Source organism: Pseudoliparis swirei, chromosome 3, assembly GCF_029220125.1.
Source record: "Pseudoliparis swirei isolate HS2019 ecotype Mariana Trench chromosome 3, NWPU_hadal_v1, whole genome shotgun sequence".
NCBI classification, from domain to species: domain Eukaryota; kingdom Metazoa; phylum Chordata; class Actinopteri; order Perciformes; family Liparidae; genus Pseudoliparis; species Pseudoliparis swirei.
Genome location: NC_079390.1, coordinates 3,158,368 through 3,179,371, shown reverse-complemented (window position 1 = coordinate 3,179,371; position 21,004 = coordinate 3,158,368). Strand labels below are relative to the sequence as shown.

The following is a 21,004-nucleotide window of genomic DNA, read 5'->3' as shown; positions in this document are numbered from 1 at the left end:
ATAAAGGTGTTTCATAGAACCATCACAAATGGTTCTTTAAGGCACCATTTCTGGTTCCACAAAGAACCTTTCAAACCAGGGTTCTTTAAAGAACCATTTCCTGAAAGAGTTCTTCAAAGGACCTATAAAGGTGCCACACCGCCTGTTAAAGAACCATTTAAGAACCTTTATTAGTCTGTGTGCTGCAACAGCACTCAGGGGGAGGATCTTTATGCACTCCTGAAGTCGAGTGAAAGCAGATTATTGAGAGGGAATCAATTGTGTTTAAACCGTCGTGTTCTGGTTTTATGTTGAAGGAGCATTCCAACATTTTTCAGGGAAAATGTGTTTGTTTGCCCAGATGGGAAGAACGATATCTCTGTGGCTTCAGGACGGACATAAATATAGAGTTGTTAAAAGGAATATTTCCACACCTTGTGACAGACAAACTAAGTGCTTCCTCCTAAACTCGTTTTGGACCCGTTTCATGTGACGCAGAGACACAATGGAAAGCAAGTGGATTTCCTAAAATGTCCAAATGTCCATTCAGAAAAGTGAAAGGGGATTAGTTCTGACTTGAATAAGATATTTCACTCTTGCCCATTGTGGCATATTTCATCATCACCATCATTCTCTAGAGGACACTTCTCAAGTTGTTAACAACCCCCCCCCCCCGGCGCCGCGTCGGGCCTCATCGGGTCCGGTTCCCCACCTGTCGCTGTGCGGAGAGTCTCCCAGCGAGTCGAAGGACTCCCGGTACTGCAGGCCCGGCCGGTGGGGCTCGGCGTAGCCGCAGTGCGCGCGCGCCGGGCCCTCGCCTCCATGCACGCTGGACTGCTGCATTTACTGGTCCCCACGGAGGATGACATCAGACCCGGCGAGTCGGAGAGGATGCTGTCAGAATGTTCCAGGCTCCATGTCCGCTCCTCTTGTCTGACAAATACAGCCCCAAAAAAAAGGTGTTAAAACACACACACACACCCACACACACACCCCGGCATCTCCCCAGTGGGATTCTTATTTCTTTCTATCCTTTTTTCCCCACAATGAAGTATAATGACGATATGTATTTCTATTTTTATATATATTTCTATATACATATATATATATATATTTCTATATATAGATATATATCTATAAATATATTTATATATATTGTATATATATATATATATATATACAAATATATATATATATAAATATATATATATATATATTCATCTTATTTTTTACTCAATCAACCACATCAATCATACGGTTTGTGCGTGAGTGTGTATTCATATGAAAGGACAGTGCTGGATTTAAAGGTATATACATTTTTATTTAAATATACTTAACCAGGAAAAGCCTCATTGAGATAAAAAAATCTCCTTTATAAGAGTGTCCTGGCCTAAACAGCCGCAGTAGCACATTAAACAAAGTTTCAGACATACAACATAAAACAGTGACAGATAAAAATAAATAAAAATAAAAATAATAATATCCATATATTTTTTAGATCACAGCATGAGTAAAACCAAAGCATGAGGGCACCTGGACTGCAGGGTGCTTACCTGTGGGTTGATGAGTGGGCTCGTGTGGAAGAGTTGTGAGATCTGGAAGAGGCGTGGCTGGCGGGGAACGAGCCCTCCGTCGCATGCCGTATGACTCGTTCAGTCGCGGGGACGTTCTTTGATATGTACTGTTTCAGGTAGGAGGGGGGGGAATGGATTTTGCAGATGAAAAAAAATGAAGAAGCTTTGATTATATAAGTGAGCGTGAAGCCACTCGGTAAACACATCTTTGTGCGTTTTACTTTAATAACGTTAGGAATCCTTTTTTTCGGAGACTCACGTCCACCATGGGGATTTCCTCGGGGCCCGGTCCTGGGTGGTTGGGTCCGTTAGCAAGGTTACGGTTGGGATGTTCTGGACACATGTTCTGTCGCAGATGATTGTGCATCTTCTTTCTTTGTTTCCTGTCGAGCAAATCACAGTCATTCTCTCGCAAACGTTTTTTTGTTGTTTAGATGCATTTAAGTATTCATTTAATTTGTTTTTACTTTTTAAAAACTTTTTTGTTTTTACTTGATGTAACAACTAGATCAACTCTTAAAAACTATATAAAACCATATACACTACCGTTCAAAAGTTTGGGGTCACTGAGAAATGCCCTTATTTTTCAAAGAAAAGCACTGTTTTATAAAATGAAGATAACATAAAATTAATCATAAATACACTCTCGATATAGTTAAAGTGGTAAATGACTATTCTCTGGTGTTTAATGAAGTCTCTACAGAGGTGTATAGAGGCCCATCTCCAGTGTTCTAATGGTACATTGTGTTATCGCCTTAGAAGACTAACAGAGGGGAAGAAAACCCTTGAAACCCCTTTTTATGCGAGCGCAGCTGAAAACAGTTATTCTGGTGAGAGAAGCTATAAAACTGGCCTTCCTTTGAGCCACAAGAAGAACTACATTAATATTTACAATAAAAATCATTATTTATAACCATGTCAATGTCTTGACTATATTTTCTATTCATTTTGCAATTTATTTGATAAATAAAATGGAAAACACAGAATTTTGAACAGTTGTTTTTCTATTCTTCCCACCTATGCGGCAAATTACAGGCGCTGCAAGAAGTGCCTCAGCAGGTCGAGTATAAAGTTATGCCTTTTGTCTCTTGGTGATGATAGAAATGTGAAAAATGAAATGTGAAAAGAGCCGATTTCACTTCACCAGCAGGACTTACTTGGTTTTGCAGTAGGCCACCACACACACGATGCCCACCACCAACAGAGCCACACAAATGCCCGTGATTGTCAGGACTCTTTTCTGGTAGAGTTCCTCCGCCTCTGTCAACATCACACCCACAGACACACACACACACACAAATGCAGCACACGCACACACACAGTGAGAGAAAAATAATAGGGAAAACAATTAGTTTCTTAAAGGTGCAGGTTCCCACATTTTTTTGTGTTATTCTACGTATTGTTTTTGAATAATCGGGAGCAGTATGAAGCTTCATCGTCCCTCCTCTAACAACTCTCCTCACACTCAAACCTTTCCTCATCACAAATACAAAAGATACTGTTGCAGCCGAGCCGCGCAGTAAAGTAAGATTTTCTTAAAGAATACATATTTTCTGTATTTTCTACAAGAAAGTGTCTCAGAACAAAAGACATACAAGTTTCAATGTTTATGAATACCTGATGATTTCATAACTTTACTGCCTCAAAGCTGCATTTTCTTCTTTTTATGCTCTTTAAAGTCGTGGCTTGGGGCTCCACGAGACTTTAGACTGATCTATTGAGCACATGTTGAATTATCTACCATTATATCAAAGTTTGGGCCCCTAATGGATCAAACCTGCACACTGTGCAGTATATAGTGATATAGAAATGTGCAATTGTTTGACATTCTCATTTTACTTCTAGAAGTCTTCATCTGCTCGGGCATTCAGTCAGCACAGTAATTATATATCTATTACTACAGTAATTTAGGATACAAGTGAAATGTATATATAGCATGAATTAAGCAAGAAATATGAAACTAGAGAATCTTTTTTTTCCTTTTCCAGAGAAGAGCTTGTGTTGGTTGAGGCCGACGACAGAGGTCCCTTGATGAATAATGTCGTAAAAAGTTTTTTTTACATTTAATTTGTACAACTCTTTCCATCTGAAGCAGCCAACTTGTGTCAAGTTTCCGACACTGAATAAATCAAAAGCTATAATTGCTGGTATGACCACACACTGGTGCTCATGGTCCAGTACTAACATGGACTTGTCTAATTACATGATAACATACATGTAGCATGTTTTCTACACGCACTCAACCACTAAAAAGCCCTTTTCTGGAAAAAGAGGAGCGGGAAAATGAGGAGGATGGAAATAGCGGCACACAGACGACAACATGACTTTACGTTCTAAATATAGCATCGCATGCTCACATCACAGCAGATCGACTCCGAGGAGGTTAATAAACAACGGTTATCGCATTTCACACTTTCAAAGTTACAGTTCGCTACGCTAACGACGGCGTGATGATGCAAGAGATGAAATCACACGTAAAAATACCGGGGGGAAAAGGAGAGAGATGGCATATCAAAAGGGGGGAAAAGACTACGAGGGATGAGACTACAATGGATCGAGTTGAAGAGTGAGAGAAAAGAAATCAGGAACATGAACATGACGCTTGTTACAGGTATGAGAAACCCCAAAAAAGTATTCTGCATGTGAGTAAGAGAGGAAACTCTGTTAATAGTTCTACGTTTTTTGTTTGTTGTCATTTCATTGTACGTGTATAAGAGGTGCAGGCGATGGCATCCATGTTAATGATGATTGATGAGGATCAGTTGCATCGGCTGAGAGAGACTTTGTCATTTTTTAATGAGTTATGGATCGATCGGTCGATTGACAGTTTCACAACCACAAGACGGGACGGGGACAGGAGGACATCGACTGAGTGACTATGGCGGCCCGAGAGGAAAAATGGATTGGTTCCATACCCATAAATTCAATCCCAAGATGTTCTGCCATTGCAGAGGGTTGAACAGTTGGAAGAGAAAAAAAAACACAAAGAAACAAAAGACCAGGTTAAGAGAAGTAGCGACTTTCAGACATAAAGTGGAGCAAAAAAAAAAAAAAAATAGGCATTACGGCGACGGAGACAACACACACACACGTGTCAGTCATGGTCAGCGGTGAGTAACGACGAGGACGTGAACACACACTAGCTAGCATGCAGCATACACACACACACACACTACACACAACCACATGGCTACACAACAACACTTTGTATTCTGAATATCTTATTGGATAATAACGTCATTTTGGTTTCTATCTCCTCAACGCAGTCGCTTTTGTTCTGTTTCGCCCTGACTTCATTGTGAAAGCGAGTTCCCCCCCCCCCCGATACATAGGCGCAAAGCCACTGTCATTATGTATTTGGGGAAAATATGCGTCATCTGCAGAGATTACCTGTGATTTCAGTTTTTTCCGCTACAAAAAACCCCGCTTCCAGTTCCCGAACACACCCATCACATGAACAGGCAAGTTAAAAAAGGAGTGTATTTGTACAGTATCGGTGTATAATCACTCTGAATAAAGAAGAATTATAGTTGGACGTTATATTCTATTGGTGGTGAGGCCAAAGGTCCACATCTTCACTCCAGTGGAAGTGAGTCCCAGCTGTTCTTATAAAGCCATCCTTCTTCCCTGTGGTATCTCTTGGGGATGGGAGGCGCCCCCTCCTGGAGGCGGGGCTTAAACGTGTGCCTGCTCAATATATATACATATGATTTATTCTTCTCAACCGGGTAGTAAATGTGGAATATTCGCGGAGGCTATATTTACGACGGCAATATATAGTTTCCCCCCAAAAAATAAAACTTTAAAGCCGACATCCATCACGTCTATCGGGTCTGAATGTGGCTTTCATAAACCTGATCTGAAACGTGGCGGAGCATTTATGAACCAATAAGATGATATTACATCATACACTCGGACTGAAGGGAGGCATTTCCACTGTAATATCACAAGGTGATGCCTAAGATACAACAAGTTCTTGATCGATGGTAGTTTCATCATGAGCAACGGACATTATATGCGACTGTTTTCACTCTGCTCTTACGCGTCTTCTTCTTAAAGGAGCAGTACGTAGAATTTGAGGAACTATTTTCCTTATTACACGCTCAGAGAAACTGAATTTGAAGCGTCGGACCACCGGCCGGCCGAGCGTCCATAACTGGACGAGTGTGTTCCGCGGTATATTCCATTTGAGGTCAGTGATTTAAAACATGTACTGTACGCATTTAAAGTCGAGTAATCGAAACCTGCTCTGTGTTCATGTGGCTGGATGAGAACTGGGAATAGAAGTCCTTGATGCAGTCGCACAGCTGCACTGAGGTTTGGACAGAATGCGGAAAACCGTGTCGCTCCCACACGCAGCCCGGCCCGCGCTGCCAGGAAACAAGTCCCTTCAGCTCGATGCCTTACGACTTAATGCCAGAAGAAACGACTCGCAGTAGAGAAAGGGGGTTTTCGCCTTGTGCTCCGAGCCAACACACAACACACACGTCTGTGTGAGCGCTGCAAGTCAGACTGAGGATGAGACTCTGTGGGCAACATCGGGAAAACTCCACGAGGAGCAGACGCCGCCGCTCAACTGAACTGGTGCATCGCACGGCGACCACAGGGGCCACAGGGGCCTGCTCCGGCACGACGGGGACACGCAGCCAGCTTGATCAGAGTTTGCTGTTATCTGCCATGAATATAGGCTGTGCATTTAATTACATATTATTACCAGACAGCGTCCTCGTGGCGTATGGATGCTTCCGTTTTTCAGAGTCGCTGCACTCAAAATCATTTGAGATATTTCACATTTACCTTGTTTGCTGTTGCTACAACCACATTTATTTATCTATCTATCTGTCTGTCTATCTGTCTATCTATCTATCTATCTGTCTATCTGTCTATCTATCTGTCTATCTATCTATCTATCTGTCTATCTATCTATCTATCTATCTGTCTATCTGTCTGTCTATCTATCTGTCTATCTATCTATCTATCTATCTATCTGTCTATCTATCTATCTATCTGTCTATCTATCTGTCTATCTATCTATCTATCTATCTATCTATCTATCTATCTATCTATCTGTCTATCTATCTGTCTATCTGTCTGTCTATCTATCTGTCTATCTGTCTATCTATCTATCTGTCTATCTATCTATCTATCTATCTGTCTATCTAGCTGTCTATCTATCTATCTGTCTATCTATCTGCCTATCTATCTATCTGTCTATCTATCTACCTACCTTTCTATAGATCTGTCTATCTATCTATCTGTCTATCTGTCTATCTATCTGTCTATCTATCTGCCTATCTATCTATCTGTCTATCTATCTGTCTATCTACCTACCTTTCTATAGATCTGTCTATCTATCTATCTATCTATCTGTCTATCTATCTGTCTATCTATCTATCTGTCTATCTATCTGCCTATCTATCTATCTGTCTATCTATCTGTCTATCTATCTGTCTATCTATCTATCTGTCTATCTATCTGTCTATCTATCTATCTATCTATCTATCTATCTACCTACCTTTCTATAGATCTGTCTATCTATCTATCTGTCTATCTATCTATCTATCTATCTATCTATCTATCTGTCTATCTATCTATCTGTCTATCTATCTATCTATCTATCTGTCTATCTATCTGTCTATCTATCTGTCTATCTATCTATCTGTCTATCTATCTGTCTATCTATCTACCTACATTTCTATAGATCTGTCTATCTATCTATCTGTCTATCAACCTACCTACCTTTCTATATATCCATCTATCTATCTATCTGGCTTCATCTGATCGTGCGATAATGTATCATTTGATGGATGTGTGTTGCGATGCTGCCGTGTGGAGGGGTGCAGGCTGGATTCTATCACCCCGGGCGAAGCGCTTTGACACGGCATGTGAACTCTTAGCTGAGGACGTTCGCTGCGAGGGCAACATTTTGACATTTCTGAAGCAAAGGCAGCGACACCCGCATCGTGACTTTGATGTTCGGAGAGAGAGAGAGAACTGAGTTCTGCAGCGAGTTCTGCGGTGGATTAGAAAGCGAGCAAAGCAAACGTCTCCGTGCCTGTCTGTGCATGTATATTATACAAGAACACTTGCGTGATGAGGTCTCTGACTTTGAAGAATTCAAGTTAGGAATGAATGGCATTTCGTCTCGCTGGCCCATGGACAACCTACATTCTCATAGATGCAAATTAAAAAGCATCAAATTTTACAACACTATACTTTTACAATTACTTATCAGTGCACCGCTTCAGTCATTCAGTCATTTGTCATGCTCGTGGTTCTGACCCATTTCTCTGTCAGCTCTATGACACTTGGACATGCTTGAGTTTGCATGGACACGCATCATTAGATTAGTGAGATAAAGTTAGGAGGTTTTAGTAACTCTTTGGCCATTCCACCGTGTTGTTCCATGCGGCTTTGTGCAAATCAAGAACCACAAAGCGCCTAAATCCAGCCGCCTACTCGCTGCCATCGAACTAACTGTGAGCTCGTGTTCCGAGAGTGTGCATGCGACCCACTGCGAGTTAAAGGGCGACACGGTTGACACATGCGGACCACAAACACGACGAGACTCGACTGAACTGTGCCGGCCGGACACAAATGAGTCACCGGAGGAGGCACGAGACGCAACTCTACGAGGTAACAACAGGAAATCAATGCAATCTGTCTCTACTTCGCCCGGCATGCACGCACGACACGCGGAGACAGTCGCGACAACAGAGTGACAGAAGAGGAAGTTGACATACGGTAGAAACTGGCCATAACGTAGGTTTGACAGCGATCACCAGTAAAGTCATTTGGACACCTGATGGGAAGAAACAAAAGCCACAAAAAGAGAGGGAGGAGGAGGAGGGTGGTGGGTGAGTGAGACAGAGAGAGAGAGAGAAGGCAAGGGTGGAGTGAAAAGGAGGGTATATGCGTAAGAAAAAGTGAAGAGGGAGGGAGGGAGGGAGGGAGAGAGAGAGAGAGAATTAGAACAACAGCACCACTAAAAGACAGCAGAAGCAGAGCGTTCCCACGGATGACGCCACCGTGCAACACGGCGTCGCGCACACAGCTCAGTGCGCGTTGACCTGAGAAGGAGAAAGAGGAGGAGAACTGGGGGGGGGGGGGCGAGGGAGAGGCAGCAGGAGTCCACAGAGGTAATCCAGTGACAACTGTGTCTCCGTTCTCAGCCGCTCATATCAAGTGGACATACTTTTGAAAGGATTGGGCATGTACAACCGCAGCGGCTCGGTCTGTAAGCATCGCGGGCCGAAGTATCCGTCCGGACATCTGGGAAAGGAGCAGACAAGTGTTATGAAAAGGGGAAAACACAGGAAGTGATGTGCACTGTAAATATTAGGGGTTTCAATCCTTTCACAACAGACTGTTTAAGGTCACAGTGGAGCCGCGTGGAGACGGCGAGCAGCGGCGTCGCCTCCAGAGTCGACCGTCCCACTTTGGCGACGGACGTGGACACGAGGCCGTATTCCGTTCAAAAAATATTATGAATAAATTATTAACAAAGCTATAATTGACTTGATAAATATAAGATAGGACACTTTAGGACCTTTTTCGCTATTCGGACTTTTCTTTTTTAAATGAAAAAAACCCAATACAAATTTGTATTTGTATTCCTCTGTATATTTAATATTGTTATTGTATTTTGTATTTTATTTGTATCTTTTATAAATGCTCTAATGTGCACCCGCTGCTGTGATCCTGCAATTTCCCCACTGTGGGACCAATAAAGGAATATATTATCTTATCTTACATAATATAATATTAAAATATATATAAAACATTATCTGTACATTTATTTTTTATTTTTATAAAAGGCATGTTTACAAAATATTTTATTAAAAAAGCAATACATAGAGCTTAGTCTGCATTTTGGGGGATAAGAGAAACGATCGTTCGTATAAATGAATAAACCAGTTCAAGGTATCTGTAAATTAACTGTAAATTAACAATCCACTGCTTTATGATTAATAACTCAAACCTAGGAAACCCAAAAATGGGGTAATATGCTTTTAAAAAATCCTGAATTTCCATTTCTCAAACAGCAATTTCACTTTAAATCTCTTTAGAGTGGAAACAAGACGGGACAACTCTCTTTAAATCTGCTTCGATGTATAAATCAGAGTCCAGTACACATGTTCTGACCCGTAGCTTGTATATATACTGTATATATATATATATATATATATATATATAAATTGGTGTAACTGTACACAGACTACTGTATCAGCACCATCAAACCATATCTCCTCGTTATAATCCCATTAGGATGAGCGGTTGGTCTTTTAGGGGGAACCGACATTCCACTCACACTCACAACCGGACCACCAGTCCGACAAAGGTCAGCGCTCGTGATTTACTGGGTTTCACACAACGCCTCCCAGGAGCACCATAACATCCAGCATTAAATGACTCATGCTGAGCGATGGTGTTTAACTGTAGGGGGTAGGGGGTGTGGGGGGGTAGCACCACCAAAGATGAAAGAAATAAATGGTCGCTGCGGTCATTTAAAAATCAGATGAGTGTGCAAAATGCCCGTAGAGGTGCAGCTGCAAACTCTATTACCTATTTTTAAAGTTTAAAATAAATCACCTTGGTTATTTATTATTCTTTGATCAGGGAATAAACATTTCGGAGGGACGAGCTGAAGGTTTTACCATGTGTTAGGAGACACAGAGCAGGACCTATATTTATATCCTACGTACTGTATATACAGTAGACTTACACCATCCATTGCTCTCAGAGTCCAAGAGAGTTCCAATAAACCTCGTTCATCTGCTTTCTTTCTGACGAAATAATGTCCTTTAATTAGAGGAATCTAAGATCTGACTAAATGCGAGCACACTAAAACACATTCCTCTTGTTAATTTTGTGAAAATGACAATTAAATACATTCATCTTACGATTGATATGTTCAAATGAGGCTAAGTTCCTATTTTACAAGTCATTAACAGAAAAACAAATGTGTTTACTTCGGTGAGTTACTTACTTTGGCTCATGTATTATAACCTGGACGTCTCCATAAAACATAATTAATGCTTCAAAGTGAAGGAGCGGGGCATTAAAATACGGCTGGCTGTCTGCAGGACTTGTTTCGCCGGTGAGTAATGCCCACTGAAAGCCCGGGCCGATATCGAAGGAGATGGCTGAGGGCCAACAAATCCCTGCAGGCCTTCACTGCATTATACAACTTTATTTCTGGACCCGCGCCTATTGAACAGCGTATTGAACAGCTGCTGCAGGAGCATCGCCGATGCTTCAGGTCCACATGAACCATGAGGACTTGTGCGATCGTGATTTATGGAGCGTGCAACAACATCTCTGGCCATCGCGGTGAGAGATAATCTGCATATTGTGTTTTATGAGTACATTATTACATCAATAAGGGAGCAACTGACACCCTTTTCATTCGTAATTCATTTCACAATTACTTGGCAGGCTTAATTGATGTCTTTTGGTTTGTAAATTACAATTAGGGGCGACTTTGGGTCAGAGGGTCGGCGGTTCAATCCCCGCCCTCGTCGGTGTGTCCTTGAGCAAGACAATTAACCCTGAAATGCTCCCTGCAGGTGTATAAATGAAACATGTAAAGTGTCTTTGAGTACCTTAAAAGGTGCTGTATGAATTAAATAGATTATTATTATTATTATTAATTAGCCAAAGCATAAGTTGATTGTTTTTGTTCGATCTTTAGCCAAAAATATTCAGTTTAATATGATGGAAGATGAAGAACAGACAATATTCACATCTGAGAAGCCGGGAACAAGTCATTGTTTGGAACTTTTGTTTTAAAAATGACTTAAAAGATTTTTTTTTAAATCATAAAAAAAATGTACGAGATAAATCCTAATATAATCAATGCACCGCTACACAAAACTGTCGATTTTGAACTCCTCCTGAAGATTGCGTAAGCAAGCGTCTTTTTTTCTTCTTTTCTTTTTACCTCAAATCGAACACAAACTCAAATGTAAATCTCAAAGTAAAAAGAAAAAAAGAAAAAGAGAGAGAGAGATCCCGTCAACCTGTTCTCTTCCTGAAGAGCGGAGGCGCATGTTGCTGCAGCGCACTCTGCACACGGGTCTCGATCCCTCTCGCCGAGAACCCTCGAATGTAAGCAACGCTTCTATTTACCTCACTGGGGGCCTCTAACAGGCATAAATATTTGCTCTCTCTCCACGAAACCAAGTGACTCATGACATTTTGAAAAGGCTTTTTCATGGCCGGCCCTCCTGTACACTAAACACGACTTAAAAGGATGAGCGCGCCGCCGCCTCACTCCATTATTAGTGTTAAAATACAAAACAGGTGGGTAGTTAGGCGGACTGGCAGCATGTCCCAGTAACGCGTTGTTGCTGCCGCTGCAAAGAAAGAAGAACGGAAATCAAGTGCTATCAGGAAGAAATAAACAGCGGGATCAAATATACGAGTAGAGATGGGAATATCACGTTCTCATTAGGACCACAAGGGAAGAAAAGGTTGACATTGAAAGTTACGTTATGAGAAGAATATTTTCAAAAAAGCAAATGAAGGTAACTCACTTGCAGGAGATCTGATTTATACCATGTATGAAGTAACAGTCGCCGCCGTTCACACAGTACGCCTTGTCTGTGTCGTTGCATCTGGTGGCGTGGCCCGAGCCCGGAGATGGCGTCGTGGTTACTGGAGAAGAAGAAGAAGAAAAGAAACAGAGAAAAAACACATCTTTGTTAAATTTACGAAACAACGGCGTCAGGATATATATTTTATTTTTAGCGTTTTATAATGAACTCGCTTGTTAATTTTTTAATCAGTATTCCCAGCTTCGCTCTTATTTTACACTCGTATTTGCACGGTGGGGGGGGACTATTCGTTTTTCCATCCGCACGAGTGTGATTGCGCCTCTAAGCAGTGTTGACGCTATCTCGAGAAGTTCTATGAGCAAAGATAAATATTTCCCCGACATGGCGTGGGAGTTGTTTACACGTTGACTCAGGTCCTCGGAATGGCCCTAAATGTCATGTATCTTGCACTTAATCTCCCCCCCCCCGAAAAGATATAATATGTTCGGGGATTAAGTCTGCATATCGGGGCCCCAAAAAGGGCGGGGGTGGGCCATCTCAAGAGGAAAAAAAGGGGAGTGCTGCCGAGAAAGGTACGCATGTGGCAGGATCGGGCTTGAGGAGGGAGCCGCACGCTCGCTTATTGGCAGCTTCGCCAGAAAGAGGATGTGTTGCGTAAGAATAAGAAAAGCAGATTGGAAGAACCTTTTTTTTTCAGGGTTACATCAGCTCCTCGAGCCACGCAGAATGTTGTGATAAGACATTTTTACGAGGACGCTTTGAAGAAGTCGACCAGCGCCGCACGCTCCCGGTTTAGCTAAGACAAGAGGAGGCTAATTCCCGCTATGCTAGGTTAGCATCACAAAGCAAACAGTGCTTCGCTTAGCTCCCCCGGAATGACTTAACGCTTTTGTGTATTCCAAACACGATATTTTTATCGCGAAATTATAGAAATGCTGTTTATTTTTCTTTTATATATCCACGAATACCAAACAAGGAAGTCGACTTCCGTTCGGTGTTTCCGTTGGCACGCGTTCAGGTGCTCCTTGTGCTCCGGCAGACGTGCAGGTTTCCTATTACGAACATCCATCCAAACAACAAACCGAGTCATGAATCTGCAGCTGGTTTAATCTGATATGTGCTTGTGATTTATAACTTCAGAGCTTTTGTTACTGGAGCTAACATTTTTTATTATATTTGCGATGATACGAGTAAGTCGTGCGCTGTCATGTTTTCTCCTTTTGCTAAAGTTTCCCTCGAGATGATTTATAAAACATGTGTTCAGTCACCTCGAGAAACGCTCCCCCGAAAAAACATTTTCCGAGTCTACCAGTTAATCAGAACTACCTCATCGTCAGGCCTGACCTCTCACTCGGCGTGCCGGCATGTAAAAACGCCTCGTAAAAAAAAAAAAAGATCAGTCAAAAAGCAGTTGGAGGACGAGGGAGGGGGAGGAACCTGAAAACATTGTAATAAAAAAAAACACACGCCACACGGAAGAAAAAAAAAGGCAGAGAAACAAGCCGCCGCATGGATCTCTATCTGGGGCAGTGGCCCCGTCCCAGAATGCACTGCATGGAAGGGGAGGGCGGGGGCGTGCTGGACAGATCGTCAGTCAGGGGGGGGGGGGGCTAACACATCATCTCCAGTCCACCTGGCGTACAAGTGGGTGGAAAACAGACGACCCGGAGAGCAACGCCCACACAGGGGAGGTGGAGGACGTGTCAACTTCACACGGAGGGGATCAAGGCTGATGGCTGAACTCCGGACAAGTTTATTTGGCTACCGGTCACACACCGAAATCTGTTTCGCTGTCCTGATTGATTTACTGGTTCTCATCATTTATTTTGTCAAGAAGATGACTTGGTTCTTTTTTTTAGTGATGGGATACTTTGACTCCGAGGCGACGCGACATTCTGCTTTTTTTTGGTGCTCTTTGACCTTCAAAGATATTCTTATCACCCGCAGCCTACGTCTGTCTGTTTTGAAGGTCACAGATTCCCTTTTTTAACGCAGCGGTTCAATTACATTCAGCAGGCCACCCACCACTGAACGGGACATTTTTTGATTAGATTCATCCAGAATTCAGATAAATATAAATAGAAAATGCAGGTTATGGCGACATTTTCTTGATTTAATTGTTTGCAAAACAATCTTATCACTCTGTAAAGAAATAAACATCAATATACGTAAGACAAAGACATTCAACTAATTGCTTCAAGTAGTTTTGGTTGGCACGTAAAACGCAATAAAAACAATCTGTTTGCCTCCGGTCACCAACAGACACACACAGTCAACATCTCTCCTCCTTTCCTCTGCCATCTTCCCTTCTTTCTGTTGTTTCCTCCGATTAGTGTTGTGAAAGTTCTGTTTGCAGAACGTCTATGAGCACGAAAGCACAAAATCCCACACCGCTTGAACGCAACAGAAATCATCGACCAGTAGAGATGCAACGATTCGGATTATGACGTTTAAAAAAGGTTTACGTTTGTTCGACTGCAAGTAAACGGATGCAGAAATCCTCTCTTCAGGTTTCTATAATAAACCTGTAGAACTCGACAATAGTATTTAGAAAGCTGCCGAGCAGCTGGGAAATGAGGGTGCCACGGACTTTCTGCTTAAGCGTCTGTTACCTTCATTCTAAATATTCGTTTGTCGCCAACAAACCCATCAGGTCAAGATGAACTTTGGTCCATGTGTTAGCAGTTTGAAGAAAAACACATCAAGATAAACACGCGAGTGCGTTTCCACGAAGATGTAGCAGCGACCGACCAATTGGTTTGTTTGGCATTTCTGTCGTGAGATAAATAAATGTGGCCTGGAATATGTTTTGTTTTAGCAAAATGAGGAAACATGTTTGTTTACCACGAAAAAATCTGTTTGAAGAAACTTAAGCATCACATTAGGTTGGCAGCAAAATGGTGATCTCTGTGAAATAACAAATTGAAGATGACGACCTGGTGGTGACGTGTTTGTTCGAACTTTTAACCAAATCCACGATCTTCCCCTGAATTGTTGCCCGAAACTTAACCACATGAGGAGATATTTGCATGTTGTCCATTGCTGATTAGATTATGCACTATAGCAGTGCCTCCTGGCGTCTGGCATATGCGATATGAAAATCTGTACAACAAGTAATTGTTTTGCAAAAACAGATGACAAAATCCTTATCAGAAACAATATTATTGTACGATAAATCAGAAGGCCATTTACTGAGGTGAAAACCTTCTCATTCTCTTTTTTTCCCCGTTCCATATTTTAACGTTAAATAAAAGGCAGCGCAGCGTCTAACGACGCTCGGACAGCCAGAGTCGTGGTGACACGGAACCTTTTCGGGCTCCCGGTACTCGAGGGTCCGATTGGACTTTAACGTGACGAACCAGAAGCGCCACGTGAATCCGCCGGTCGTCACTTATTATAAAAACCCATAGAAGGAAAAAGGTGAACGGAGAGCCCGTTGCCCCCGGCGACGAGAGAAGTGATGTCTGAGGTGATCGGGCTCATTGTTTACTCAGGCTGCACCGCACGTTTACTCCAGATTAACACTAATGACGAGGCCTTCCCATGTATTAACAGGGTTAGAGATGCAAAGAGAGGGGCATCTCGCGGTGTGAACCAACAATACTATTTCAAATTGTTGTACAAGAGGACTTTTGGCAAGAAAATACATTTCCTCAATAACTGAAACTCCAACTAAATATAAGATATCTGCAATTTTACAACAATGTTAGGCACTGAAACAACAGTTATCGACTGTTTGGACCACCGGAGGGTTACATATACTTTATATATATTTTTTCAATCTGTTGTTTAACTGTTTATGCTCCGTAGTGATTTCTTTAATTCTTGTCAGGTTGCAATAGTTTATTTTGATTTTATATTCTTGTGCTTTAAATGAATACATATAGAAAGATACTATAATAGGAAATATTAGGGAAAATATTATGTATTATGAAGCATAGGGGTACTGTTTACTGCAAATGATTAATGTCAATGGCATGAGGTTCTGTTTATATGTATGTGCATGGAATGAATGTTATTAGTTAGTATTTCAGAATTGTCGGAGCCGGTTGAAGCCCGTGAAGAGATTTAAATGCGGAGAATAACAGACGGGACTTTATTGTGAAAATACTTGTTTCGTAACTTGACCGGAAGTGACGTTTTGACCCGGGGTTCGTGACGTTTGACCCCTCCATTTTGATAGCGGATTTTTATCCAACAGGAAGGTGTTAGAGGCTGAGCTAACCTTTGAGAGGAGGCGATTGGCTGATTAGCGACTAATACTCTACTGGGGAAATATCGTTCTTTTTCGTCTTGACCCGTGAGACAGCAACGCTCGCTCGCTTTACCTCGTACCCGAGGAGCCCGGATCACCACGGAACCCACGATCGGGAGCCTCGATTGTTTGTTTGAACTTCTCGCCATTAAACATTGTTAAACTTGGTTCACCCGCATCCGGAGCCTTAATTTTCCATCATCTGCGAAGTGCCCAGTTTCTGAACTCTTATATGATCCAAAAAGCAGGCGATGGTACGTGAACAGCCTCGTCGGACTGGCGTGTGATCGTGAAGCGGCGCCCGGCCCACATCACGCGCGTAGTGAAGCATCTCGGTCGCGTAGAGCGGCCGCTCAGCCGGCTTTAATGTGGCCGAGTGATTCCAGCATGTGTCTAACAAAGACGGTACATTGCACCGTCATGCAGCGGTAATATATATTGGTTCCCCCCCCCCCCCCACACACACACTGTGTAATTCAAACAATTCATTTCACGAACCAATCAAGACACGTTTTGTCTGCTCCGCTTGATCTCGTTGTTGTTTTTCCCGCCTGCTCCGGTTAGTCCTGTCAACTGAAAGACTGTTTCCTCTAAATGGTGTGTTTTTTTGAAGTGGTAATTAAGTGGAAGGACAACAGTTGAACTAAAATATCGTTTGTCTCATTTGGAAAATGAGCTTGTTTTGTTCTCGCTTCCCCTTTTTATCGCGTTCGTACGGTTGTCGGCCTCCTTCCACAGATGGCACTTCATCCCCCCCGAGAGGCGAGGCCGAAGACGGGGGTTGATGAAGGAGACAAACGTACAGCCTGATCATTGCAATTCAATCACTGCATGAAAAAAACTAGAACGGGCACTCGGTAGAGCGCATATATTCGCATATCACAAGATTGGGCATTGAATTATGAACATTTTGGCATTAGTTGCATGCCAATTGGATACAAATTGACCGCGCAATGGTAAAAATAAGATTTTGACCTTTTCATGACCTTGACCTTTGACCTGATCGATCCCAAAATCGAATCAAATGGTCCCCGGATAATAACCAATCATCCCACCAAATTTCATGCGATTCGGTTTAATACTTTTTGACTTATGCGAATAACACGCACGCACGCATACAAATACACGGCGATCAAAACATTACCTTCCGCATTTTCAATGCGAAGATTAAAAAGGATTTGAGTCGTGGGCCAGAATGAGATCAAAAGTCCATTAAAGTCTTTACATATAACAGAGAAAACCATCAATAATAACCTCCGTGTCACAGAAAGTAGTGAAGTTGTTTTTCGTCATGGTCGACATGAGCGGCTCTGCCAAACACACTTTGGTTATCTGCACTTATGTGACCAGGGATTAGTTAAATTTGCTTAGTTTTCTAACCCCCGCGGGTTTCAACTTTCCCCCCCGTAGCCCCGGGGCCCGAATCTCGGAGTCGGGAGTCGAAGAGGGGTTTCCTCTCTCGGTTGGTGAAAGCCGCAGTGTTTAGCCATCAGGCCTTTTTGCCGCTGACTTTGATTAATCCTTCATGGCCCGAGAACTGAGGAGGAAAAGCTGGGGGTGCAGTACGGGACCATCTGGAAACCTTCATAAACATGCCTGTCTTTCCACGCTCTCCAAAGGATTCTAGGAAAATCGTAAAAATGTAAAGAGATGGGTCCTTATAGCAGCGTTTTTTTTTTTTTTTTGTCTTCCTCTGGAGGCACCCCCGATGCATGAGCAGCAAACAAGAACCGGGCTCACGCCGAGTCCCTGAGCCGAACGCTCAATCGGGTAATGAAGGACATTTTCCGTAGATTGGCTGTCTACGGAGTTATATACACATGTGCCTCTAATTTATGACGAATGTTGATCATTTACCTCTGGTTCGGGCTTAATCTGTTCCACTTCTGCGCTGCAATTCAACAGAAAGACGTCTCAAAATTTGATTCTGCGCAGGAAGAAAAGCCAAAACCAGTTATTCAATCGGCCCGCGGATCGGTTCCATCTGGACTTTGTCTCGGCTTCATTTATAAAAAGCGACGCTATTGGGATAAAACGCATACATTATGGAACTTATTTGGGAGTTTGGGAGTAACAGTGTGCAGACCAGGTCCGTCTCAGCCAGTCCATCTAATCTGCATTGAGGCCAGATTAAGGAACACCGTGGTCCAAAGACTAACATCTATATCTACCATTAACATCTTGAAAATAAAAAGATATTTACGGTGATAATTGGGCCTTTAACTCTTTCATCCACCGTGTAATACACGTCAACACAAGTTTCAAACAAGGAGGCAAATTCAAAACTCAAGCTCATAAACATCTGTCGCATGGGGAGAGGGAGGAATGAGTGCTCAACCTTCAGGAGACGCATGACAAGAGGGCGCTCTCTGTAATGGCTCTGCCACCCAGATATGCGGAGCCATTACAGATACAAGTCGGTTTTATGAAGCAGAACCAAATTGGGCGCCCCCCCCCCCCCACCCACCCTATCCCCACCCTCACCTCAGGGAATGCCTGACATGTCTCTTGTTACAGCCGGGTCCGAGGTCTTTTTATCTCTGTACTAGAGGCTAATTCATATTGCATGCATCCTCGCTACACTGCATGTGCATTATGGCAAAGTCTCCAATAATAACACACACACACACACACAGATTATCATTTATAATACGTACTGGGGTCATCGGTGCAGAGGGGAGATAGAGAAATGTGGGTGTGTCTCTGTGTCCACTGATACCCACAGCGGAAGGAAGGGAAGGAAGCCAGGAAAGGAGGCAAGGAAGGGAAGGTGAAGGGCAGGAAGAAAGCCAGGCAAGGAAGGAAGGAAAGGAGGCATGGAAGGAAGGAAATTAAGGAAGGAAGAAGGAAGCTAGGTAAGAAATTAAGGGAAGGGAAAAAGCCAGGCAAGTAGGCAAGGAAGGAAGGAAAGGCGAAGGGAAGGAAGGAAGCCAGGTAAGTAGGTAAGGAAGGAAGGAAAGGAGACATTGAAGGAAGGAAAGGAAGGAAGGAAGCCAGGCAAGAAAGGAACGAAATTAAGGGAAGGAAGAAAGCCAGGCAAGGAAGTAAGGAAAGGAGGCAGGAAAGGAAAGGTGAAGGGAAGGAAGCCAGGCAAGGAGGCAAGGAAGGAAGGAAAGGAGGTAGGGAAGAAAGGAAAGGGAGGAAGGAAGCCATGCAGGCAAGAAAGGAACGAAATTAAGGGAAGGAAGAAAGCCAGTTCAGGAGGCAAGGAAGCCAGGCAAGGAGGCATGAAGGAAAGAAGGAACCCCCCCCACACACACACACACACTCATGCTCTCTCTATGTCTCACCCCCCCGCCCCCTTAAAAAAGCACAACAGACCACCACTGTGTGTGGTTGTTGTTCCCTGTGAAGTTGAAGCTCTGATGGTGAAAGAGGGTTCAGGTCGAGCTTCAACACAGACAGTTGTGTTGTTGTTATTTATGTTATGAGTATCGCGTTGATCGTGTGGTACGATAGTTCTATAGAAAGACAGAGAACACATTGCACGAATAACATCGATGACAAAGGCCCCGGGGCTTTGTTTGCACTGCAAGTTTATGTATGACAGATTGATACTTTATGATAATGTTTCTCAATTAAATTAATAAAAAGCAAACAATACAACACATTCATTATCAGATTTAGCACGGGAACATATTTTGACAGGAGCTCAAGTCAGGACAAATGTAGCAGCAATCGAAGAAGAAGAAAGAAAAAAAACATAAACCAATGAGAAGAAACTAAAAAAAACGAAACAAGAGGGATGGAGGAGCAAAGAAGGTGAGAGGCGGGTCGAGAAAGGAGGTAAAGGAGGTTTGTTGACAGGATCTTAAGTCGGAAAATATATTTCTGCTTGCCAAAGCCAACAAGAAACATGCAGGGACCCACTTACACACACACACACACACACACACACTCCACTGTCGGCACACCCAATCAATGGCGACGTCCAGCATCTTGTGCTGTACGGAGTTTAAAAAGATTTCATACCAACACCCAACGTAGGAATTAAATGACTTATTTACCCGAGGTAGGACTCACAAAAGAAAACCCCGTTATGAAACCAGAGCATGCGCTTAATGCTTTTTTTCTTCTTCTTTTTTTTCAATAGAAAAATTGATCCGCAAATTCAAAACACCTTCAATATGAAACAGGAATGTTAAGAAATGAACAAAATGGAGCCGGGCCAGGAGCATTAATCTACCACCCACTCTTCATCTCCAACTCACTGACACTGCCACACAACCAGTGTGTCTTCTTTTATATTCTGGTCTCCTATTACCATTTTTCAGTCACATAGCTGATATGCCTGGTCTTGCCTCGCCTCAATTGTCTCTGGAAGCTGAAGGGAAATCAAAGAGCACAGCCCCAGTGCGTGTGTGTCAGTGTGTGTCAGTGTGTGTACGTGTGTGTGTGTGTGATTGTGCAACAGCTGCGAATGCACCTCAAAAGAAGTGCAGAGTGCAACTTAGGGAAGAAAAAAAAAAAAAGGCAGGGTACGGTGCGGGTTGTACGAACGGCATGCTGGGTATTGGGTCGCCGGCGTGGCGTCCGGCACCAGAATGTGTCCAGTTGGCAACACGGTGACACATGGCGCTCCTTATGCTACCGCTATGCGGCCTTGTTTTTTTTTCAGTCTGAGGACGCCTGGTTGC

At 42.9% G+C, this 21,004-nt stretch overlaps 1 protein-coding gene across 1 annotated transcript in view; it reads right to left on the bottom strand.

Moving 5' to 3' along the window:
• The window catches only part of LOC130188344 (pro-neuregulin-2, membrane-bound isoform-like), an 83,855-nt gene that overhangs the window by 4,178 nt on the left and 58,673 nt on the right, over window positions 1-21,004 (bottom strand). Inside the window, 7 exon segments of the mRNA XM_056406664.1 lie at window positions 692-782; window positions 785-912; window positions 1,533-1,660; window positions 1,813-1,936; window positions 2,711-2,813; window positions 8,749-8,825; window positions 12,092-12,212. Of these exon segments, the coding sequence (XP_056262639.1) occupies window positions 692-782; window positions 785-912; window positions 1,533-1,660; window positions 1,813-1,936; window positions 2,711-2,813; window positions 8,749-8,825; window positions 12,092-12,212 (772 nt within the window).